The sequence below is a fragment of the Balaenoptera ricei genome, chromosome 8 (genome assembly GCF_028023285.1).
Source record: "Balaenoptera ricei isolate mBalRic1 chromosome 8, mBalRic1.hap2, whole genome shotgun sequence".
NCBI lineage: Eukaryota > Metazoa > Chordata > Mammalia > Artiodactyla > Balaenopteridae > Balaenoptera > Balaenoptera ricei.
In genome coordinates this window covers 43,718,410-43,745,737 of record NC_082646.1, presented here as the reverse complement: position 1 = coordinate 43,745,737, position 27,328 = coordinate 43,718,410, and the positions used below count along the sequence as shown (strand labels likewise).

Below are 27,328 nucleotides of genomic sequence, written 5' to 3'. Positions count from 1 at the left end.
CCTGATGTGAATTCTCTGTTATGTGGGCTGTTCACAACCTCGCTTTTAACCATCTCTGCCTCACACCCCTGCAGTAACGCTCAGGCTGTGACTTCTCTTAATTCCCCACTTTGTTGAAATCAGACCAGCTCGGCAGTGTCCTCCCTCCTCCCCACCCTTTGTTTAGCCCAGCGCTGCTGCCCCAGCACACTCTGGCTTTGCATGTTGTTACTGGCTCTGAGGAAGCACATCTTCTTTAAACAGAATGCTGCTAGTGAAAGCAGACTCCTTCCATTTAATATTCTCACCCCAGATGATTTGGACATGGGTTCCTACAAAATGAAATCATCTTTCAGGCTAAAAGGGAGCCTGAGAAATGAGGCCTGGGGGAGAGAGACGGAGTCGTTCATGAAATGGGAGGCTTAAGTGGTAGGTTATGAAATTGCGGGAGGGTTGATGGTGAACTGCTGGTCTAGATTCTGTATCCCTTGTCAGAAATTCATTTTAAAACTCAGGGAAGATTTGGGGAACCTGGTTTTACATGAAATCTGGGTTTAACTAAGAGCTAAAGCCCTAGAAGTGAGTATCAGAGGCTGCTAGCCTTACTGATGGATGGAAAGACACTCACAGGCTTTCTTTGTCAAGCTCACCTTGATCTGCTTTCTCTTTGTCTATCTCCCCTGCTCCTTTCAACTTTTCTGGTCTAGAGTATTTGAAACAATAAAGGTGAATGGGGGAGATACACACACACACACATAAACACACATGTAGGAGGAGAGAAAACTGTAAAAAATCACTACCATATTGAGGAGAGTTCCCTGTGCTCTGCCCAGTATTCTCTAATAACCTAAATGGGATAAGAATTTGAAAAAGAATAGATACATGTATATGTATAACTGAATCACTTTGCTATACACCTGAAACTAACACAACATTGTTAATCAACTATACTCCAAAATAAAATAAAAATTTAAAAAACCACCATAAAAGTAGCCAAAAATGTTTTTTGATACAAAAAATGACTAATAAGAAAGTGCACAATCTATATGCCATATGTAAAATATGTAAATTTTACGCCACTAAGCACATGAAACGCTGATATATTTCTGTATAGGGAGGGCCCCGAGGAAAATGTGAGCCTAGGGCAATGAGGGAGAGGAAATAGAATTGCCCCATTGAAACAGTAACTGAAACTGGAAATCTTTGCTTGTGTGTTCTCTAAATTTCATTTTTATTTATCTTTAAACTGAAGCAAATCAAAGGCTTATAGTTCGTGTAGTTTCTATTTTACTTTGACCTACAAATTTTCACCTTCCAAAATAATTGACCATCCTCCACCCTACCCCACCCCCGCCAAAAATCATAGTACTCAAATTTAAGAAAGTAAAAATCTTGGTTAGGAAGACATTCTAAAGATGATTTTAAATGTGATTTAAAATATGATTTAATACCCACTAGAAATGGCTTGAGAAGTTGCTTTCCCATCTTTCCTTCTACACAGTCTGAGGCAATTTTATGTCTTTTCTTTGAAAGTTTCCATGGCAGAGTTTTTTTTTTCATAATATACCACTTGATAGCAAATGATTTTTCTTTGCTCATTAGGGCAGTTATTCAAGACACTTGAATCAGTCGTACATTTCATTTCATGTGGTTATCAACATGAAACATTCCCTTTGGAATAGGCATGGTGACCTAAGGCTTACTTCCCTTTCAGCCTAGATTTCCTCCCCTTTCTCTTTATCCTGTTCTTCAAAAGACATTTTTTGGAGTTAACATTTAGTATTTCTCAGTAAATCAATTAAAGATATTAAGTGGAAGATGAGTCTGTTTTTGAGATGAAATTTTTGAAAAATATATCATCTCCAAGCAATTCTCTGGTATACCCATATCTCCATAACTTTAATTAAATGTCAAGGGCAATTATGTTCTCTCTAGCAATTAAATAATCTCAAGTATATATGACAGCTACACTCAATAAGTATCTGAAAAACCTGGTCATATGTATGACCAGGTTTTTTTTAAGTACACTGTATTATTTATTTCATGTCATTATACATCAGATTCTAGCAAGTCAGGTAAAATTCTCTTTTCCTTTAACTCATCTGCCCATTTCTAATTCTAATATCATAGAAATTGTATATAATATTGTTGACTGATCATCAAAATTAAATGCAAAAAAGAGAAGCCAAGATTTCTTTTCTAAAATATGAAATTCAGTAAATGCATTGCCCTATGTGCTGTAGTTAAATAAAATTACTGTCCAAGAACAAAATTTGTGGACATGATGAAATTTCAGGCTAAAGTAAATAGAGCTTGTGAACATATACTGATACTTAATTAAAATCGTTCCAGCACTTATACCAATATCTTCTCTCCCCTTAAAAAAAAAATCTTTCATTTTGAAAAAGATCATAAACTACACTTTGGTTCACAGAGATGGAAACACCTACAGTAATTTCAACAAAGGCTATGCTGTCTTAGGCACATTAGTCACAGATTATGGATTACACCTAGTCCAGGGGGAGAAAAGTAAAGTTTTATAAACTTTTCTATTGATTATTTTATCACTTGATGTTCCATAGCTGATGTTTTCATCTTCTTCTTTCCAGATTTCATTTTGTAACTCTCCCATAAACTTTCTATTTTGGGGGGAGAAAGACAATTCACACTGTCAAGATGGCAAAAATATATTTCTATAAATATCCCAATTTACAGAGAGAGAATTTTTAATATGAAATTCAATTTTATTGCTTTTTCTTATTTTCTAGTATTTATAACTTTATTTCTGACATCTAATTGAGGGAATCTGAACTCTACCAACCACATGTTTACCATCAATCCTGGAATGGATTTCAGAGTGTGTACTCATTTTTGTTAATAATAATTGGACTGTTTGTTTACCTAGAATTTAATCTATCAATACTTTGGAAAAGCAAAGGATCTACAAATTCCTAGCCCAGAAGCCACAAGGGGTTGAAGGGACTTTAGCTTTCTAAATATTTTATGGGGTCAGTTTATGCTTCACTGCTATAACATTAGTGCTGAGGGGATTTTTGCAATACATTCTTTTTTGTGACATTTGTTATGCACTGTAGAGGCTGTGTTTTGAAATATGAGTTAAGTTAAAAAACAAAAAGGGTCCCATTTAAGATGTACAAAATTGAGCCATAGGGATGCCTGTCAAAAAACGTTTCTATATAAGATCTCCCTTTAAAGCTGTATGCTTCAATATGTGTAATAACTTTTCGGATATGCTAATTTCATGTTGTTTTTGTGAACTCGTCAGGGGGCAATTTTGACAGCTCTTTTGATGCAGAGAAGGGCGTTGGGACCATTGTCATTGCAAAACCTTTGGACGCAGAGCAGAGGTCCATCTATAATATGAGTGTGGAAGTCACCGATGGGACAAATATTGCTGTCACTCAGGTAAGATGTCAAATTACTAAATCGTGGGAATGCCGAGAAATCTGCTAAAGTCAGAGGTGCAAGCAATTAAAATATGTGTTGAAAGTAGTAAATTATGTCCATGGATTTTTAGCATTTAAAAGAAAGCATTTGCAAGAACAGCTTAGACAAAGGATTCTATCCACAATATTACATAACTTAGCTGCCTCTTTCCAGAAATTATGATTGCTCATGCATGGAAGAGTGATATGTATTTGTTTCCCTATCATTTCCTGTAAGATTTATCTTTTTGACAACAAAGTCAGCTTTCCTTGAATTTACAAAGAGAAGGACATCTGCAGTGTCTGAGTTAACACACCATGATATTCTTCACCTCCTCACGCTTTAGTTACAGAAAGTTAAAGCTAGAGAATGCCTGAGTCCAAATTCATTTTACAAACTAAGATAATCTAAGTAATATATCCAAGGTCACACAGCCTTAATAAAGAACAAGAGAGCTGGGTGTCCTGACTCCCATCTCCCGTTCCAGCCCCTGTGCCAGTGGTTCTTCATCCTGGCTGCACAGTAAAACCCCCTGGTTGTGGAGGGTGTTAAAACCAATAAAGCTTGGGCCCCATCCCCAGAGTTCCTATGTGATTCTAACATGCAGCCAGGGTTGAGGACCATCACCTCTACTCTGCTACTTGAGTGTTCATGAAAGGACGCTGAGAACAAAGAAGAGGAGAAAAAATCTCTGGGTGAGACTAATACAATGTTAGATATCAATATGGAGCAGTTTTACCCTACATATGAGATTTTTGTTGTTTGTTTTATATTTTAGCACCAGAGACCTTAAGCCAGTTATGGCAGAGGACTGGCACACACACATAGCCCCTAACCCTTTCCACCCTCCCTGCCTCTCTCTTCTGTTCCCGTGGCCCCAGAAACCATCACTAATCGATCAGGGGTCTTTGTTTATTTGTTTGTTTTGGTTTTTTTCCTGCTGAGCGCAGATGTGACCTCAGAATCCTTCTCAACACAATGCTTCAGGTATTGAAGATGAAATGTTTACCAACCCTAAAGTAAGCAAGTGTTGATTTATTTAAAATATCATGTAAGCTTTTGTAACAGTGTGGTTTTTAAAAGGGGAGAGGACAAGGGTTTTATGTGTTTGTCTATCCAGCTGTCTCTCAGTTTGAAGCTGTTTCAAAAACATGATGAGACTCTTTCCTTTGAGGCTGTTTGTAAGCATAAAGTGACGGAGTTTGAAGGAAACAGTAGCGTTGGTTTTAGTACAACCCTTTTACTTTTCATTCAAATAAACTGAAACCCAGAAAGGGGACGTGACATGCACTTGATAAGGCAGCCGGTGTGTATCAACTCCCGATCTTTCAACCCATGTCCTTTCCTAGGATGAATATACGACCCTATTTGCCTGAGAGAATCCCATTTATACTTATTGCACTGGTGTAATTATCACGCTCAAAGTTGCCCCAGTTGAGATGGTAAATTGTATGGTCACCCTACCTAAATCCAGACTGCTTCAGAGTATCTTCAAAAGATAGAGATACCTGGAAAGGACCCCAGGATTGAGATCCTGCATGAAGCACACAATCTAAAGACTAATACAAGACAACCCACTTGTAGCATTGCTAAGTCTTTAGTGCTAATTCACTTTAAATGGGAATTTAAATTAAACTTTTAAAATTAGCCGTGTCTTAGCATATCCAACTTCAACTTTTTAGCACCACTTAGAAACATAAGATGTATTTGAATAAAATACAAATAAAGGCATGAAACCCTATTCATTACTTACTTTTCTCCAGCGTTTCATAACAGTTGAATTAAATGGTGATTCATTGTGCCCAGAATGTTATAGATACATATTAAATATTTTAGAATGAATTAATGGATAGTAGATATTACATTTTCAATAGGGTCTGAATGGCAGGTATGCTGGATCTCCAAAGCACACAACTGATAAATGTTAACCAAAAAAATTATCTATGAAACTTTTATTTTAGAATTTCATTAGAACCAGATGATAAATCATTCAACAGCATCTTTTCTACAAATATTTCTTGAGTTCATACCATGTGCAGGGAACTGTACTACATGCCTGAAGTCACAGTGGTTCAGAGTTTTAAACCCAGATAACTGATGTGCACCCACTTTAAAAAAATTAATATGGAAGCATGTATTACAAGACTTCGAATGTACACGTTGTTCACATCCTGCCTTTGCTGATCTTAGTTCAGACTAGTGTACAGTTAGACTTGTCTCTAGAACCGTTCAGGAATTAGAGAATTGGGGTGAACTTGGAGGTTCCCTTTGGCAAGCCCAAGCTCAATAGGTTAATAAATTAGGATATCAAGAGATTTTCTTGTCAAAAGCTTCCAAGTTACCCTGTGTCTCCAGGGCCATGACCTTCTCAAGAAGTGAGAACTAACAGTTTCCAAAACATAAATTTGTGTGCCATCATTATTACCATCAGAAAACCAATATTCTGTCTATCTGGCTGTATTTGAGCCTGAAGACCCACCAGCCTCTGCCAATCCAGGCCTCTGCTCACATTTGCCACGGCTTCTCTGGCAGCGCTGACAGGAGCAATTTCTGAATTAGTCAAAGCCCTCAGTGTCAAGGACATTTTTACAAAAAGGATATTTGGGGAAAGGAAAGGCATTCTAGGTTTCTTTTAGAAACCACTAAAGCACACTCCAACCCATGACCTGAGGAAACTTAATGATTTACCATCAAATGGAGATTCTTCACCATATAACTGAAATGTCCTGTAGCCCCCAAAACACCTGTTCAGTTTACTTTGGGGAACTTTTCTCTACTTTGTTCATTTGGAACCATAAAACATGGTATGACATGGGCTTCAAATCAGCCGTAAACAACCTGTTGAATTTCACTTCACAAATGTCAAATAAATCACAGCCTCAGGGACCTCTGTGTCTACAGCAAACCCTTCCTTCATGTTCAGTTTTGGCCTGTTCTCCCAGAATTCTTGTGCCTCCGAGCTATAATATCTGGTGACGAATAAACATCCTTTTCCTCTCTGAGATTCTCTAGCATGAGTACAGGATGTAAAAAGGTTCTGTGGACTTCAGGTTATAAAGATGCATATGTACTAAATGCAAGAACAAAGCATCCTCTTTACAAAAACCTCCTGGACAAGGGCCTCAGTATAAAAGAGTTGTTGATTTTATGTAGGATATTATTGTGCTTTATATAAATAGCATAGTATTTGACAAACTGGGCTCTGTAGGGATAAATCCATGTCCTAATCCTAACTCTGCTATTTACCAACTGAGTCACCTCCAACCAGTGCAGGTCACAATTTCTCTGCACCATAGTCCCTTCATCTATGAAATGGGGGTACCAGTACCTACATCATTAGAGGTGCTGTGAGGATTACATGAGTTTACATATACAGAATAATAGCAAGGGAGATTGGTTCAAAATGGCAGAGTAGAAGGACGTGCTCTCACTCCCTCTTGCAAGAACACCAGAATCACAACTAACTGCTGAACAATAATCGACAGGAAGACACTGGAACTCACCAAAAAAGATACCCCACATCCAAAGACACAGGAGAAGCCACAGTGAGATGGTAGGAGGGGCGCAAACACAATAAAATCAAATCCCAAAACTGCTGAGTGGGTGACTCACCAACTGGAGAACACTTATACCACAGAAGTCCACCCACTGGAGTGAAGGTTCTGAGCCCCACGTCAGGCTTCCCGATCTGGGGGGTCCGGCAACGGAAGGAGGAATTCCTAGAGAATCAGACTTTGAAGGGTAGTGGGATTTGATTGCACGACTTCGACAGGACAGGGGGAACAAGAGACTCCACTCTTGGAGGGCACACACAAAGTAGTGTGCACATCAGGGCCCAGGGGAAGGAGCAGTGACCCCATAGGAGACTGAACCAGACCTACCTGCTAGTGCTGGAGGGTCTTCTGCAGAGGCAGGTGGTGGCTGTGTCTCACCATGAGGACAAGGAAACTGGCAGCAGAAGTTCTGGGAAGTACTCCTTGGCTTGAGCCATCCCAGAGTCTGCCATTAGGCCCACCAAAGAGCCCAGGTGGGCTCCAGTGTTGGGTCGCCTCAGGCCAAACAACCAACAGGGAGGGAACCCAGCCCCACCCACCAGCAGACAAGTGGATTAAAGTTTTACTGAGCTCTGCCCACCAAAGCAACAGCCAGCTCTACCCACCACCAGTCCCACCCATCAGGAAACTTGCACAAGCCTCTTAGATAACCTCATCCACCAGAGAGCAGACAGCAGAAGCAAGAAGAACTACAATCCTGCAGCCTGTGGAACAAAAACCACATTCACAGAAAGATAGACAAGATGAAAAGTAAGAGGGCTATGTACCAGAGGAAGGAACAAGATAAAACCCCAGAAAAGAAACTAAATGAAGTGGATATAGGAAACCTTCCAGAAAAAGAACTCAGAATAATGATAATGAGGATGATCCAGGATCTTGGAAAAAGAATGGAGGCAAAGGTAGAGAAGATGCAAGAAATGTTAAACAAAGATCTAGAAGAATTAAAGAACAAACAAACAGAGATGAACAACGCAATAACTGAAATGAAAAATACACTAGAAGGAATCAATAGCAGAATAACTGAGGCAGAAGAACGGATACGTGACCTGGAAGACAGAATGGTGGAATTCACTGCTGCGGAACAGAATAAAGAAAAAAGAATGAAAAGAAAGCCTAAGAGACCTCTGGGACAACATTAAACGCAACAACATTCGCATTATAGGGGTCCCAGAAGGAGAAGAGAGAGAGAAAGGACCAGAGAAAATATTTGAAGAGATTATAGTCGAAAACTTCCCTAACATGGGAAAGGAAATAGCCACCCAAGTCCAGGAAGTGCAGAGAGTCCCATATAGGATAAACCCAAGGAGAAACATGCTGAGACACATAGTAATCAAATTGGCAAAAATTAAAGAAAAAGAAAAATTATTGAAAGCAGCAAGGGAAAAATGACAAATAATATACAAGGGAACTCCCATAAGGTTAACAGCTGATTTCTCAGCAGAAACTCTACAATCCAGAAGGGAGTGGCATGATATACTTAAAGTGATGAAAGGGAAGAACCTACAAACGAAATTACTCTACCTGGCAAAGATATCATTCAGATTCAATGGAGAAATCAACAGCTTTACAGACAAGCAAAAGCTAAGAGAATTCAACACCACCAAGCCAGCTCTACAACAAATGCTAAAGGAACTTCTCTAAGTGAGAAACACAAAAGAAGAAAAGGACCTACAAAAACAAACCCAAAATAACTAAGAAAATAGTAATAGGAACATACATATTGATAATTACCATAAACCTGAATGGATTAATGCTCCAACCAAAAGACACAGGCTTGCTGAATGGATACAAAAACAAGACCCATATATATGCTGTCTACAAGATACCCACTTCAGACCTAGGGACACATTCAGACTGAAAGTGAGGGGATGGAAAAAGATATTCCATGTAAATGGAAATCAAAAGAAAGCTGGAGTAGCAATACTCATATCAGATAAAATAGACTTTAAAATAAAGAATGTTACAAGAGACAAGGAAGGACACTACATAATGATCAAGGAATCAATCCCAGAAGAAGATATAACAATTATAAATATATATGCACCCAACATAGGAGCACCACAATACATAAGGCAACTGCTAACAGCTATAAAAGAGGAAATCGACAGTAACACAATAATACTGGGGGACTTTAACACCTCACTTACACCAATGGACAGATCATCCAAACAGAAAATTAATAAGGAAACACAAGCTTTAAATGACACAATAGACCAGATAGATTTAATTGATATTTATAGGACATTCCATCCAAAAACAGAAGATTACACTTTCTTCTCAAGTGTGCATGGAACATTCTCCAGGATAGATCATATCTTGGGTCACAAATCGAACCTCATTAAATTTAAGAAAATTGAAATCATACCAAGCATCTTTTCTGACCACAACGCTATGAGATTAGAAATCAGTTACATGTAAAAAACACAAACACATGGAGGCTAAACAGTACGTTACTAAATAACCAAGAGATCACTGAAAAAAATCAAAGAGGAAATAAAAAAAATACCCAGAGACAAATGATAATGAAAACACAATGATCCAAAACCTATGGGATGCAGCAAAAGCAGTTCTAAGAGGGAAGTTTATAGCTATACAAGCCTACCTCAAGAAACAAGAAAAATCTCAAATAAACAATCTAACCTTACACCAAAAGGAACTAGATAAAGAAGAACAAACAAAGCCCAAAGGTAGCAGAAGGAAAGAAATCATAAAGATCAGAGCAGAAATAAAGGAAATAGAAACAAAGAAAACAATAGCAAAGATCAATAAAACTAAAACCTGGTTCTTTGAGAAGATAAACAAAATTGATAAACCATTAGCCAGACTTATCAAGAAAAAGAGGGAGAGGACTCAAATCAATAAAATTAGAAATGAAAAAGGAGAAGTTAAAACAGACACTGCAGAAATACAGGGCATCCTAAGAGACTACTACAAGCAACCCTATGCCAATAAAATGGACAACCTGGAAGAAATGGACAAATTCTTTGGAAGGTATAACCTTCCAAGACTGAACCAGGAAGAAATAGAAAATATGAACAGACCAATCACAAGTAATAAAATTGAAACTGTGATTAAAAATCTTCCAACAAACAAAAGTCCGTGACCAGATTGCTTCACAGGTGAATTCTATCAAACATTTAGAGAAGAGCTAACACCCATCCTTCTCAAACTCTTCCAAAAAGTTGCAGAGGAAGGAACACTCCCAAACTCATTCTATGAGGCCACCATCACCCAGATAACAAAACCAGACAAAGATACTACAAAAAAAGAAAATTACAGACCAATATCACTGATGAATATAGATGCAAAAATCCTCAACAAAATACTAGCAAACAAAATCCAACAACACATTAAAAGGATCATACACCATGATCAAGTGGGATTTATCCCAGGGATGCAAGGATTCTTCAATATACGCAAATCAATCAATGTGATACACCATAATAACAAATTGAAGAAGAAAAACCATGTGATCTTCTCAATAGATGCAGAAAAAGCTTTTGACAAAATTCAACACTGATTTATGATAAAAACTCTCTAGAAAGTGGGCATAGAGGGAACCTACCTCAACATAATAAAGGCCATATACGACAAACCCACAGCAAACATCATTCTCAATGGTGAAAAACTGAAAGCATTTCCTCTAAGATCAGGAACAAGAGAAGGATGTCCACTCTCGCCACTAGTATTCAACATAGTTTTGGAAGTCCTAGCCACGGCAATCAGAGAAGAAAAAGAAATAAAAGGAACACAAATTGGAAAAGAAGAAGTAGAACTGTCACTGTTTGCAGATGACATGATACTATACATAGAGAATCCTAAAGATGCCACCAGAAAACTACTAGAGCTAATCAATGAATTTGGTAAATTGCAGGATACAAAATTAATGCACAGAAATCTCTTGCATTCCTATACACTATTGATGAAAAATCTGAAAGAGAAATTAAGGAAACACTCCCATTTACCATTGCAACAAAAAGAATAAAATACCTAGGAATAAACCTATCTAGGGAGACAAAAGACCTGTCTGCAGAAAACTATTAAGACAGTGTTGAAAGAAATTAAAGATGATACCAACAGATAGAGAGGTATACCGTGTTCTTGGATTGGAAGAATCAGTATTGTGAAAATGACTATACTACCCAAAGCAATCTACAGGTTCAGTGCAATCCCTATCAAATTACCAATGGCATTTTTCATAGAACTAGAATAAAAAATCTTAAAATTTGTATGGAGACACAAAAGACCCCGTATAGCCAAAGCAGTCTTGAGGGAAGAAAATGGAACTGGAGGAATCAGACTCCCTGGCTTCAGACGACACTACAAAGCTACAGTAATCAAGACAATATGGTACTGGCACAAAAACAGAAAAATAGATTAATGGAACAGGATAGAAAGCCCAGAGATAAACGCACGCACCTATGGTCACCTAATCTATGACAAAGGAGGCAAGGATATACAATGGAGAAAGGACAGTCTCTTCAATAAGTAGTGCTGGGAAAACTGGACAGCTACATGTAAAAGAATGAAGTTAGAACACTCCCTAACACTATACTCAAAAATAAGCTCAAGATGGATTAGAGACCTGAATGTAAGACCAGACAGCATAAAACTCAGAGGAAAACATAGGAAGAACAATCTTTGACATAAATCACAGCAAGATCTTTTTGATCCACCTCCTAGAGTAATGGAAATAAAAACAAAAATAAACAAATGGGACCTAATGAAACTTAAAAGCTTTTGCAAAGCAAAGGAGACTACAAACAAGATGAAAAGACAACCCTCAGAATGGGAAAATATATTTGCAAACGAATCAACGGACAAAGGATTAATCTCCAAAATATATAAACAGCTCATGCAGCTCAATATTAAAAAAACAAACAGACCAGTCAAAAAATGGGCAGAAGACCTAAATAGACATTTCTCCAAAGTGGACATACAGATGGCCAAGAAGCACATGAAAAGCTGCTCAACATCACTAATCACTAGAGAAATGCAGATGAAAACTACAGTGAGGTATCACCTCACACCAGTTAGAATGGGAATCATCAGAAAATCTACAAACAGCAAATTCTGGAGAGGGTGTGGAGAAAACGGAACCCTCTTGCACTGCTGGTGGGAATGTAAATTGATACAGCCACTATGGAGAACAGTATAGAGGTTCCTTAAAAAACTAAAAATAGAATTACCGTATGACCCAGCAATCCCACTACTGGGCATATACCCAGAGAAAACCAGAATTCAAAAAGACACATGCACCCCAATGTTCATTGCAGCACTCTTTACAATAGCCAGGTCATGGAAGCAACCTAAATGCCCATCGACAGACGAATGGATAAAGAAGATGTGATACATATATACAATGGAATATTACTCAGCCATAAAAAGGAACGAAATTGGGTCATTTGTAGAGACGTGGATGAATCTAGAGACTGTCATACAGAAGTCAGAAAGAGAAAACAAATATCTCATATTAACACATATATGTGGAACCCAGAAAAATGGTATAGATGAACTGGTTTGCAGGGCAGAAATTGAGACACAGATGTAGAGAACAAATGTATGGACACCAAGGAGGGGAAAGCAGCGGGGGGTGGGGGTGGGGGTGTGATGAATTGGGCGATTGGGTTTGACATGTATACACTGATGTGTATAAAATGGATGACTAATAAGAACCTGCTGAATAAAAAAGTAAAGTAAATAAATTTAAAAAAAGAATAGCAAGAGGTTGAAACGTAATGAGTGCTCAATAAATATTAGCTACTACTGCTATTGGTATTACTCTTATCACTTAACCTCTCTGAGCATTTGTATCATGGGGACTGCCCCACAGGTTGTTGTGAGAAATAAGTGAGTGCCTGAGACAGTGCTCTGAAAAAGGGATTATCAAGTGGTGCATCCCAAGCCTTTAGTGGAGAACCATCGTGGAAACCATCTGACTAGTCTTGGGGTAGAAAATGAGAGGTGATCCATTAAGGCACTGTCAATACTGATGAACCATGTAGAAATTGTCAAGGGCTCTGTAAGCACACAAGACCCAGAGTATGTTAGTCGGCTTTTCCTGGTTCTTGATGGTCCCTCCCGGGTTGGCCACATTTGACAGCTCTTTGACAGTCTTTTCTTTGCCTAAAACCAGCCAACATTTTTGAGTGCTTTCTGTATTCCAAGAATTATCCCAAGTTATTAAGAGCTGCCTTCCAATTTCTACATATATAATATTGTGGAATGGTAGCAAATAATTCATGACTGGCACCAGAAATAACATTCATTGCTCTAGACAAGAGCATGAATAATGTTGAGTGGAGAAATTTAAAACCAACACCCTGGTTCCAGCTATGTTCCTTTCTGTCCACACCCCCTCCCAACCTCCACATCCAGCTGCTTCCAACAAGCTGATGCAAATCAGAACCTAGTTGTGCAAACAAATTAGACTCTCCAAGATAGTTTGAGTCCCTGGCAGATCCTTGAAGCTTATGAAATTGTTGATATATTTTGGTGTGCATGTGTATTTTTTCAGAGAGTAGCCCCTTAGTATTTATCATGTTTTTAAATGGGTAGTTGGCTCAAAAATGGTTAAGGTAAACTAACTCCTCAATATTTTCATTACTCAGAAACTCTAGTTAAAAATTTCAACATGCAGCCACCCAGGTTTCCTAGGAAGCATACATACCTGAGGGGGTTGTTGGTTTTCCGACGCCTCCCTGCTCTGGTGACTGGGCTGGCTGCTGCCATGGTGTTTCAAAGCACTGTTGTTCTGGGTTAAGAAAGAGTTAATTTTGCCTACCAAAGCCCTGGATAGCAAATAGGAAGTTAGCTCCCTTCAAGAAATTTTTAAAAAATAGAAATAATCTGTGAAAAAGGGTACCACTATTCTTCAGCATTATGGAAGTATTCCCCACTTCGATGTCATAGAAGGTCAGAGATGAGCAAGGGTGTCTGGCTTAGATGAGAAGAATGAAAGAATTAAGAGAAGTGGGACAGTCTGGTTGGCGGAAAGGTGAGGAATCACAGGAACACTGGCTGTTATAAATAAGAGGGGAAGTGGGAACGTCCAGGTGTGACCAGAGGTTCATAAGGGACGGGAATAATGAGATGCTGAGAAAGATGAAGTTATTGTCCAAACATACAGGAGCACTACAAATCCATTTGAAGAGGGATTCTCTTAGCACCCAGACTGTGGTCTCTACATACCATTTCCCATAGAAAGGAACCAGGATTCCTTGTAGAAATAGCTGATTCCAGGTTTGGGGCAGGAGCCTGGGCATCTTATCTTGCCAGAAAAGGCTAGTAGAATCTTGTTAGAAGGTGGCAAGAGACAACTTGAACTGCCTTCCACTGGTCAAAGATGGGATAATTTGAGCATCAAAAAGAATAATGACTATAATGGACTGAAACACTTGAAATAGATTAAAAACCCAAGTGTTTATATTATATTCAAAAACAAACAAACTCACTTAACTCTCACAATTACTGCATGAGGCAGGTACTATTTGTGGTGGACAGAAGGCACCCCCGTCCCACACCCAAGATGTCTATGTTCTCCTAGTCATCAGAATTTGTAAATATGTTACATGGCAAAAGGGGCACTGCAGATGTAATTAAGGATACAGATCTTAGGATAGTGAGACTCTCCTAGGTTATTTAGGTGGACCCAGTCTAATCACATGAGCCCTTAAGCAGATGATTTTGTCCAGCTAGAGTCGGAAGAGATGCAGCAAAGGGGAAGTCAGAGATTCCAAATATGAGAGAATTTAAAACATCATTGCTAGTTTGAATATGGAAGATGCAACACAGCAAGGAATGTAGGCAGCCTTAAGGATCTGAGAGAGGATCCTGCTGACAGCCAGCAAAGAAGCAGGGACCTCGGGCCTTTAACCTCAAGAAACTAAATGCAGCCAACAACCTGAGTGACCTTGGAACTGATTCAGACCCCAGAGCTTCCAGAAGGGAACACATCTCTGACGACCCCTTGATTTCAGGTTTATGAGACTCTAAGCCACACTATACTCAAACTTCTGACCTGTAGAACTAGGAGATAATAAGTGGGTGTTATTTTAAACTGCTAAATCTGTGATAGTTTATTACATTGGAAATAGGAAAAGAATCCCCTGTTGACATCCCCAGTTTACAGATAAGGAAATTGAAGCAAAGCGAGGTTAAGTAACTTGAGTAGATCAGGGTTTAGATGTAGGCAGTTGGATTCTAGAGACTGCTCTGCATTCTCAACCACTACACTGTGCTGCCTCGCAAAAGTAAGATTAAATCTTTGCTACCTATTCTAAGGCAGGAAGAGACACTCATCTGGCTCTACTAGTTATGAGGGGGACACTTTTTTAAGTGGCTGCCCCATAAACATGGCGCCACCTATGGCCATTAGAATGTTTCATAGCTGGTCATACATGCTAGGAAGAGAGCAAAATACCCCAACCTCTCTATAGCCCTCCCTTCCAGCCACTGAGCTTATGAGCTACAGAGACACACACTACCAAGGGTGAGAAATGACAAATTTTAACAACTTTCCCCATATATCTGCCAAACCCATATGAGCTGCTGCATCTTCATTGCAAATTTAAATAAATCTAGAGCCTGGCTCTTCCAAAAGACCAAGGGGTGAAAATTCATAGTAATATATAACACCTGTTATTTGCATAATAACACTTAACAAGCCTCATTCTAAGCTTCATTTCCCTGACACCCTGGGAGTAGTTAAATCAAGTTTTATCATTACATTCATTTTTCCGGTGAAAAACTGAGGTACAGACAGGTTAGGTGGCCGCCCTAGGTGTACACAGGTAGATATACAAACCCACTTCTTCCTTCTCAAAATCAGATACCATCTTAGGAACTTTCCCTTACATGTCTATGTATATAAAATATACAGCTTAATTCATTAGGGGAAGCATTTGGTCTAGTGGAAGGAGCACTGACCCTGAATCAGGTGACCCAGTTTCAAAGTCAGCACTTAACCAATGGTTGACTGTGTTACCACAGAAAGAAGCTCTATCTCTGTGAGACTCAGTTTCTCCAACATAATCCGAGTAAGATCTTACATACCTCATGGGTTATTGTAAGAATAAATAAGATATTATGTGATATCATGAGAGATGTGATGTGTCAGACACATGTAGGTTTCATTATTGTAGTCTTTTCTCAACATAAAACTGTAATAATATACCTACTAACTATAAAATATTATGTGTGTGGCTTTTACTGTTATTCATGAAAGGCAGCAGAGATATTCATGCCCAAATAATAATCTAAAACTTACATCGATTTTATTCAGGGACTTTTGATACGTGCTTTTGTGATTTTAATACGCTTTTCTTATTCAAGTCCTGCTTTGATTTATAAAGATATGAAAATCAGCTTGTATTTGTATGCTCCACAGCCAAACCTGAGATTAAAACTCTCTTTCAGATCATTTCCACATTTCTTAAGCCCCACAAGGCAGTTAATTTAGATTGGCCACTAAGTCTTCCAGCCAGCGGGTCCATATTCTCTGGGGCTGGGAGGTCTGTGGTGTGCGTTCCTGGGTTAGCCTTGCCCTTGACGGCCATGGGGATTCCATTCCTCTCTTATCTCTAGGTGATGTTGGGAGTACCTAACTGGCCTCCTTCCTTAAAAAGCAGACTTTACCTTGAAGATTTGGATTTTGTCTTACCCTTTTCCTCCACTTTGCACCTGCTTGAAAGGAGGTGGAGGGTAGAAACAAATCACTTTTGCTAATGCAGCTCCGTGATCCCTGGATTGAGGGGCTTTCAAGGGACACCCTCATCAAGGGTTTTCTTTTGTTTCCTTTAACATCATCTCCCTCTTAGCAGGTGAAAAAGGCAGTGGCCCAAAGCTTCCTTGTATATTTAGGCTAAGACAATGCTGGAACAAGTACAATTATATAGATGAAATAAGGCAGCAAGCCAACTCTGTGAGACTTTCTGTTAAAAAAATAATAATGATAAAATCTCACTGAATGTAATAGATCCGTGCCTGACAACTTATGAGTAAATCAATTCTTGAAAATGGATTCCAATTTTAAAGACAGCAGGGAACTGTCTTTTTTTTTAATATATAAATTTATTTATTTTATTTATTTATTTTTGGCTGCGTTGGGTCTTCGTTGCTGTGCGCGGGCTTTCTCTAGTTGTGGTGAGCGGGGACTACTCTTCGTTCTGGTGCGTGGGCTTCTCATTGCAGTGGCTTCTTTTGTTGCGGAGCACGGGCTCTAGGCGCGTGGGCTTCAGTAGTTGTAGCTCGCAGGCTCTAGAGCAGAGGCTCAGTAGTTGTGGTGCACGGACTTAGTTGCTCCGCGGCATGTGGGATCTTCCCGGGCCAGGGCTCGAACCCGTGTCGCCTGCATTGGCAGGCGGATTCTTAACCACTGCGCCACCAGGGAACTTTCTGTTCAGAATAATCCCATGATTAATGTTCCTGAAATGAGAATGGTCATGTCAGTTATGTGTTTGGTAAATTAGGATTTCTGTATAGCAAGGTACATAATATTTGCACACGTTTGTTCACATGTATGTTTTGTACATTTATAGCTAATGCGTATATAATTTAAGTGCACATGGAAACCATATAATGAAATGCATACAGAATTTGTCTCCGTAAGACCTAGGTTTGAGTGTGGCCTTGCCCTTGTGACTTGGGCACATCCCTTAACTTCCCTGATTCTCATTTTCCTCATTGAGAAACAAGAGATAATACAGTTTAAGAAATGAATATGGTACAGATTTATAAACTGGAAAACAAGCACACGATTTTTCTCCTTAGGCATTCAAAAACAAAACTCGTAAACTTGGAGAGAATACAAGAGGCATCATCCTTGAAATCACAACTATAGAATGTTTTAAGTATGGTTTTGAAATGCAAACAGAGGCAGAACAGAATTTTCAGTAATTCAGGATTTAATTGGTTCTAATAAAAGACAGAGGCCTTACCCTCCAACTCACCCCATGGACACTTCATGCCATGAGCCTTTGTAAAGTTGGACTTGGCATCTACCCAGACTTAGCTTAGACAAGCCTGCAAAACCCAAAGTGTTTGTGGTGAGCAGCATTGAAACCAGCTCTGAAGAGACTTCCCACACTCAGGTTTCCTCCTGCTTTGAATCCATTGTACTTCTTTAGGCATTTCAATTACCATTTTGAACACAACAGCTTTGAGAGTTACTTTGCTTTGTTTGGTAGTTCAGGAGCTCACAAATGGCCCCAACTGTGGGAAATAAAAAGCAAATGAGGAAAGGGAAATCTTTTACAGAGAAACACTTGTTCTGACTGTAGATTAGGCTCAGGACAAAGCAAGCAGAAAGAGGCAAGCTTTTCAAGAGCACATCAACTTTGAAACCTCAGGAAGGTCAGGGCAGGCTTGCTGGCCGGAAAGGCTCTTTTATCCCATTAATATGACTGCTTCTGTGAACACAAATATTTTAGCATCTTGACTAAGTTAACTGGAACTTTTTAAAGGAAAGAATTGGCATTCAAAGAATCTAGTATGGCTTTCCAAATACAGCGGAGATAAAACAATACCCAAAATGCTATAGGCACACTTCTGTAAATTTTTTCTACCATAAACTACAAGCAAAGCTTGTCCCCGCGTCAAGCTCACTCCCATGGCAAGTCATCCTGGCACAGAAGTCATAGCACGGCCCTTTTCCTCTCACTCAAAAAATCACATCTCCACCAAAGTGATGGATAGTACAGTTATTTATAAGAACAACCATGGTCTGACTAAGTTTATTTCTAAAAGTAAATAATTTTCTAGAATGCAGCCAAATGCTTGCGTATTATTTAATGGAGAACCACTAAAGGCTTTCTTATTAGTCAGGAATAAGGCAAGAATATCACTGCTTCCACTACTATTTAACATTGTGCTGTAAGTATTAGCCAATACAATTAGCTAAGATAAAGCAATTTGTGTTATAAGAATTATAAAGGAAAAGGTAAACTGATCTCTATTTGCATATAGTGTAATTATATATCTGAAAAGCTCCAAGGAGGGAATGGAAAAACTACTTCAAATGATAGGAAAATTAGTAAAGTAACAGGTTATAAATTTAACATACAAAAATTAATGGCCTCCATGTATAGCCTACCCCCCCCCCAAAAAAAACAGTGAAAAAGTGTAATGAAGAAGAACCCATTTAGGTTAGCACATATATAAACTTTAAAAGTGTTCAAAACCTACTTGAGGAAAACTAAAGCACTCCTGAAAAACAAAATGGAAGATTTGAACAAATGAAAAAAGACATACTATGGTCTTGGATAGGAAGACTCCATCATGAAGAAATTAGTTCTTCCTTAATTATCCTGTACTTTTAACATAACCCCAGTTTAAAATGCTATCATTTTGTCAGGTGCTATAGAAGCTGATTATAAAGTTAATTTAGAAGAACAACAATCGGGACTTCCCTGGAGGCCCAGTGGTTAAATCTTCACCTTCCAATGCAGGGGGTGCGGGTTCGATCCCTGGTCGGGGATCTATGATCCCACATGCCTCGTGGCCAAAATATAGAACGTAAGCAATATTGTAACAAATTCAATAAAGACAAAAAAAAAAAAAAAAGAACAACAATCAAGAATAACCATGAAAATCCTGAAGAGAACAAAGAGAAGACCTAGCTTTTCCAAACAATTAAAATATATATAATGGAAATATGAAATCACTATTTGTGCACCAGGAACTAACATAGTATTGTGGGTCGATTATACTGCAAAAGCAAACAAATAAACAAACTCATAGAAAAAGAGATCAGATTTGTGGTTACCAAAGGCAGGGGGGAGAGAGAGGGAGAACTGGATGAAGGGTGGTAAAAAGGTACAAACTTCCAGTTATAAGATAAATAAGTACTAGGGATGTAATGTACAACATGACAAATATAATTAACACTGCTGTACCTTATATATGAAATTTGTTAAGAGAGTAAATCCTAAGAGTTCTCATCACAAAGAAAAATGTGTTTTCATTTCTTTAATTTTGTATCTATATGAGATGATAGATGTTGACTAAACTCATTATGATAATCACTTCATGATGTAAGTAAGTCAAATCATTATGCTGTACACCTTAAACTTACACAGTGCTTTATGTCAATTATGTCTCAAGAAAACTGGAAGGAAAAAAATACTATAAAGCCTCTCTAATTAAAACATTTTGATGTTGTTGCATGAAAAGACAGATAAACCAATGGAACAAGATAGAAAAGCCAGAAATACACTATCTGCATAGGTAGAGTTAGTATACAGTAAAAGTGACTTCTCAAATCAGTAAGGAAGTGATGGTCTCCTAAAAAGTAGCTTTGAAATAAATAGAGAGCCATATGGAATAAAATAAAACTGGACCCATTCCCCACATAATATACTGGGAAAAATTCCAAATGGATTAGAGATGTAAATGTAAGAAAAAGAAGCATTTAAATTCAATTTTTTATTTTTTTATTTTTTTATTTTTAAAATCTTTATTGGAGTATAATTGCTTTACAATGGTGTGTTAGTTTCTGCTTTATAACAAAGTGAATCAATTATACATATACATATATTCCCATATCTCTTCCCTCTTGCATCTCCCTCCCTCCCACCCTCCCTATCCCACCCCTCTAGGTGGTCACAAACCACCGAGCTGATCTCCCTGTGCTATGCAGCTGCTTCCCACTAGCGATCTATTTTAAGTTTGGTAGTGTATATATGTCCATGCCACTCTCTCACTTTGTCACAGCTTACCCTTCCCCCTCCCCATATCCTCAAGTCCATTCTATACTAGGTCTGTGTCTTTCTTCCCATCTTACCCCTAGGTTGTTCATGACCTTGTTTTTTTTTTTCTTAGATTCCATATATATGTGTTAGCATATGGTATTTATTTTTCTCTTTCTGACTTACTTCACTCTGTATGACAGACTCTAGGTCCATCCACCTCACTACAAATAACTCAATTTCGTTTCTTTTCATGGCTGAGTAATATTCCATTGTATATATGTGCCACATCTTCTTTATCCATTCATCTGTTGATGGACAGTTTGGTTGCTTCCATGTCCTGGCTATTGTAAATAGAGCTGCAATGAACATTTTGGTACATGACTCTTTTTGAATTATTGTTTTCTCTGGGTATATGCCCAATAGTGGGATTGCTGGGTCGTGTGATAGTTCCTTTTGTAGTTTTTTATTGAACCTCCATACTGTTCTCCATAGTGGCTGTATCAATTTACATTCCCACCAACAGTGCAAGAGTGTTCCCTTTTCTCCACATCCTCTCCAGCATTTATTGTTTCTAGATTTTTTGATGATGGCCATTCTGACTGGTGTGAGATGATATCTCATTGTAGTTTTGATTTGCATTTCTCTAATGATTAATGATGTTGAGCATTCTTTCATGTGTTTGTTGGCAATCTGTATATCTTCTTTGGAGAAATGTCTATTTAGGTACATGTAAAAGTATGAAATTAGAACACTCCCTAACACCATACACAAAAATAAACTCAAAATGGATTAAAGACCTAAATGTAAGGCCAGACACTATCAAACTCTTAAAGGAAAACATAGGCAGAACACTCTATGACATAAATCACAGCAAGATCCTTTTTGACCCACCTCCTAGAGAAATGGAAATAAAAACAAAAATAAACAAATGGGACCTAATGAAACTTAAAAGCTTTTGCACAGCAAAGGAAACCATAAACAAGACGAAAAGACAACCCTCAGAATGGGAGAAAATATTTGCAAATGAAGCAACTGACAAAAGATTAATCTCCAAAATTTACAAGCAGCTCATGCAGCTCAATAACAAAAAAACAAACAACCCAATCCAAAAATGGGCAGAAGACCATAAATTCAATTTTTTAAAAATAAGTGTGATCACCAAAATCTGGAAATGTAGAAAATATTCTAAACTATGACTTAACATCCAGAAACAATAAGGGAAAAGATTGATGCATTCAACTACATGAAAATAAAAATAAAATCTTTGCATGGCAAAAAAAAATTACCATAAACAAAATAAAGATAAATGACAAAATTGAAAACATTTGCAATGTGTATCATCATGCTCCCAAAATAAAGGGAAAAAAGTACCATCTAACCCGTAGAAGAGTGAACTGATATAGTTTTAACAGAAAAAGAAATGCAAATGGTTCTTAAACATATGAAAAGATGCTCAACCTCACTCATAACAAGAGAAAGGAAAATTTAAAATACATTGAGATGACAATTCTCATCTATCAAATTGGCCAAAAGCCCAAAAGTTTTACAGCATGCTCTGTTGGCAAGGCTGTGGGAAGACAGTCATTCTTAAATACTGCTATAGAAAGGCAAAGTGATCAAACTTACAGGTAGGGGAATATGGGAAGTATCTCACAAAACCATATAAGCACTTCTCCTTTGATTCAGCGATCCCAATTCTAGAGACAGAAATATATGTTAGCAAAAACGTGAAAAGACACAAGCACAAGGCTCTTCATTGCATGGTCATTCGAAGAGCAAAAATAGGAATGCACATCAATAGAGGACTGACTGAGTTAACTATGATACATTTATCCATGGAAAAGTATTTCTGTACTGCTGTAGCATGGTCTTCATGATATAAAGCAGCAACATTATTGACCTTTTGAGTCAGATAGCTCTCTGTTGCAGGGGGTTATCCTGTGCATTTTAGGATGTTTAGCAACTCCCCTGCCTTCTATCCACTAGGTTCTAGGAAAATCCCTCCCCCGAGCTATGACAACCAAAAATGTCTCCAGACATTGTGAAATGACCCCAGGAGACAAAGTCGTCCTCAGCTGAGAACTATTGATATAATGCAGCAGTCCCCAACCTTTTTGGCACCAGGGAGCTGTTTCATGGAAGACACTTTTTCCACGAGGAGGGGAGGGGGAATGGTCCAGGTGGTAATGTGAGTGATGGGAAGCGATGGAGAGCGGCAGATGAAGCTTTGCTCGCTTGCCTGCCGCTCACCTCCCACCGTGCAGCCCTGGTTCCTAACAGGCCATGGACTGTTACCGGTCCACCGCCCAGGGGTTGGGGACCCCGGATATAATGTTAAGTAAAATAGCCTGTTGAGGGGAGTGTATACAGTATGTTAATATTAATAAAATAGATGGATAAAATGTAACATTACTGAAAAAAAAAAAAGGTTACCTGAAGAAGAAGGGAATACATGAAAGAGAAAGATACAGAAGCTAAGCTTGACTATAACTTTTTGTAAATTTAACATTGGTAATTTTACATATAATATAAAACAAAATTAAATGTTAAAAAAGCAAGTCTAAAATTTGAAAGTAAATGGAAGCAGATGAACATATATGTGTATCCAGTTGGGAGCATGTATGCACAGGGAAGAACTATTCTAAGTGACTTTACATATACTAATTTGACTGTATATGCCTAGTGGGATAAATCCGAAGGACAAAAAGACAAAATAATATCAAATTAGTTTGAATGACCATAATTGTAATGTGATTATAATAACAATGTTGGTGTTATTCGGAGACTTGGGCATGTATTTCAGATATGTGAACATTCAGATAGGTGAATAATTATGGTGATGTCATTGAGCATGAGAAATGTCATCATGGGAGAAAGAAGATAGACAGGTAAAAAGAATGAGATTAAGTAAAAACCTTGATGGGTACCTTAATATTGTCTTTTGTTTTGTTTTTTATTGAAGTATAATTGACTTACAATATCATATTAGTTTCAGGTGTGCAACATAATGCCTCGATATTTTTATACATTACAAAATGATCACCATGATAAGTCTACTTACCATTTGTCACCATAAAAAATTACTATAATATTATTAATTGTACTGTATTCCCTTTGCTGTACATTACATCCCTGTGACTTATTTACCTTGTAACTGGAAGTTGTACCTCTTAATCCCCTTAACTTATTTCACTTATTTCCCTACTTCTCTCCCTTCTGGAAACCACCAATTTGTTCTCTGTATCTATGAGTCTGTTTCTGTTTTGTTATGTTTGCTTTGTTTTTTAGATTCCACATATAAATGAAATCATAGAGTATTTGTCCTTTTCTGAGTTATTTCACTTAGCATAATACTCTCTATGTCCATCCATATTGTCGCAAATGGCAAGATTTCATTCTTTTTTATAGCTGAGTAATATTCCATTGTTTGTGTGTGTGTTTCTGTGTGTATGTATACACACACACACACACACACACACACACACACACACACCCCACCTTCTTTATCCATTCATCTATTGATGGACACTTAGGTTGCTTCCATATCTTGGCTATAGTAAATAATGCTGCCATGAACATAAGGGTACATATGTCTTTTCAAATTAGTGGTTTTTTTCTTCAGAAAAATACCCAGAAGTGGGATTTCTGGATCATGTGGTAGTTCAATTTTAAATTTTTTAGGAACCTCCATACTGTTTTCCATAGCAGCAGTACCAACTTACATTCCTATTAACAGTGCGTGAGGGTTTCCTTTTCTCAGCCTCTTCATCAACGTTTGTTATTTGTGGTCTTTTTGACCATTCTAACAGGTGTGAAGTGATACCTCATTGTGGTTTTTATTTGCATTTCCCTGATGATTAGTGATGTTGAGCATCTTCTCATGTGTCTGTTGGCCATCTGTATGTCTTCTCTGGATAAATGTCTATTCAGGTCCTCTGCCCATTTTTTATTCAGGTTGGGTTTTTGATGTTGAGTTGTATGAGTTCTTTGTATATTTTGCATATTTAACCCCTTATCAGATATATCATTGGCAAATATCTTCTCCCATTCAGCAGGTTGCCTTTTTGTTTTGTTGATAATTTCCTTCACTATGCAAATGTTTTTCAGTTTGATGTAGTCCCATTTGGTTTGGTTTTTGGCTTTTTTGGCTTTTATTTCCGTAGCCTGAAGAGACATATTCAAAAAATATATTGCTAACACAACGTCAAAGAGTGTTATGCCTATGTTTTCTTCTAAGAGTTTTATGATTTCAGCTCTTACATTTAAGTCTTTAATCCATTTTGGGTTATTTTTGCATATGGTGTAAGAAAGTAGTTCAGTTTGATCTTTTGCATATAACTGTCCAGGTTTTCCAACACCATTTACTGAAGAGGCTGGCTTTTCACCATTGTATATTCTTGCCTCCTTTGTCATAGATTAATGGACCATATAAGCATAGGTTTATTTCGGGCTACCTGTTCTGTTCCATTGATCTATGTCTCTGTTTTGGTGCCAGTACCATATTGCATTGATTAATGTAGCCTGGTAGGATAGTTTGAAATCAGGTAGCATGATACCTCCAGCTTTTTTCTTCTTTCTCTAGATTGGGGTCTTTTGTGTTTCCATACAAATTTTAGAATTATTTGTTCTAGTTCTGTGAAAAATGCCAATTTTTTTGATAGGGATTGCATTGAATTTGTAGCTTGCCTTAGGTAGTATGGTCATTTTAACAATATTAATTCTTTCAATCTAAGAAGATGGTATATCTTTCCATCTGTTTGTGTCATTGTCAGTTTCTTTCATCAGTGTCTTATAGTTTTGAGTACAGGTCTTTTACCTTCTTGGTTAGATTTATTCCTAGGTATTTTATTCTTTTTGATACAATTGTAAGTTGGATTGTTTTCTTAATTTCTCTTTCTGGTAGTTCATCATTAGTGTATAAAAATGCAGCAGATTTCTGTATATTAATTTTGTATCCTGCAACTTTATGGAATTTATTTATCAGTTCCAATAGTTTTGTTTTGGTGGTGTTAGCATTTTCTATATATAGTATCATGTCATCTGCAAACAGTGACAGTTGTACTTCTTCTTTACCAATTTGAATTTTTAAATTTCTTGTCTGATTTCTGTGACTAGGATTTCCAATACGTAAAAGGATTTCCAATTGCATGAAAATGATGAGAGTGGGCATCCTTGTCTTGTTCCTTTCTTAGAGGAAATACTTTCAGTTTTTCACCATTAAGTATGATGTTGGCTGTGGGGTTGTCATATATGGGCTTTATTATGTTGAGGTGTGTTCCCTCTATACCCACTATGTTGAGAGTTTTTATCATAAACGGATGTTGAATTTTGTCAGAAGCCTTTTCTGCATCTACTGAGATTATCATATGATTTTTATTCTTCAATTTGTTAATATGGTGTATCACATTGACTGATTTGCGGATACTGAACCATCCATCCTTCCATCCCTGGGATAAATCCCACTTGATTATGGTGTATGATCCGTTTAATGTATTGTTGAATTCAGTTTGCTAATATTTTGTTGAGGATTTTTGCATCTATGTTCATCAGTGATATTGGCCTCTAATTTTCTTTTTGGCAGGTATCTTTGTCTGGTTTTGGTATCAGGGTTCCGCGGACCTCATAGAATGAGTTCAGTAGCCTTCCTTCCTCTTCAATTTTCTGGAATATTTTGAGAAGCATAGATACTGACTCTTGAAATGTTTTGTAGAATTCACCTGTGATGCCATCTGGTCCTGGACTTTTGTTTGTTGGGAGTTTTTTGATTACTGATTCAGTTTCAGTACTGGTAATTGATCTGTTCATATATTCTACCTTCCTGATACAGTCTTGGGAGATTATAAGTTTCTAGGAATTTATCTGTTTCCTCTAGGTTGTCCATTTTATTGACATAAAATTTGTCATAGTAATCTCATGATCCTTTGTATTTCTATGGTATCAGTTGTAACATCTCTTTCATTTTTAATTTTATTTATTTGGGCCCTCTCCCTTTTCTTCTTGATGAGTCTGGCTAAAGGTTTTTCTTGTTTCCTGAGGTAGGCTTACATCGTTATGCTTCCCTCTTAGAATTGCTTTGGCTGCATCCCATAAATTTTGGGTCATTGTGTTTCCATTTTCATTTGTCTCTAGGTATTTTTTTGATTTCTTCTTTGATTTCCTCAGTGACCCATTGGTTGTTTAGTAGCATATGGTTTAGCGTCTACATCTGTGTTTTTTACAGTTTTTTTCTTGTGGTTGATTTCTAGTCTCATAATGTGGTGGTTGGAAAAGATGATTGATATGATTTCAATATTCTTAAAGTTATTGAGATTTATTTTGTGGCCTAGCACGTGATATCTCCTGGAGAATGTTCCATGTGTGTCTGAAAAGAATGTGTATTCTGTTGCTTTTGAATGTAATGGTCTATATATTATATAAATATATATATATATATATCAATTAAGTACATGTGGTTAATGTGTCATTTAAGGCCAATGTTTCCTTATTGAATTTCTGTCTAGATGATCTGTCCATTGGCATAAGTGGAGTGTTAAAGTTCCCTACAATTATTGTATTACTGTTATTTTCTCCCTTTATGTTTGTTAATATTTGCTATATGTATTTATGTGTGCCTATGTTGAGTAAATATATATTTACAATTGTTATATTTTCTTGTTGGAT

The 27,328-nt window shown here is 37.6% G+C and overlaps 1 protein-coding gene across 2 annotated transcripts in view; it reads left to right on the top strand.

The window, feature by feature from the left end:
* The window catches only part of FAT3 (FAT atypical cadherin 3), a 559,321-nt gene that overhangs the window by 416,506 nt on the left and 115,487 nt on the right, over nt 1-27,328 (top strand). For both annotated transcript variants that reach the window (XM_059929409.1, XM_059929408.1), the window contains exon 6: nt 3,266-3,405. In XM_059929409.1, coding sequence (XP_059785392.1) covers nt 3,266-3,405 — 140 coding nt within the window. The remainder of the gene's footprint in view (nt 1-3,265; nt 3,406-27,328) is intronic.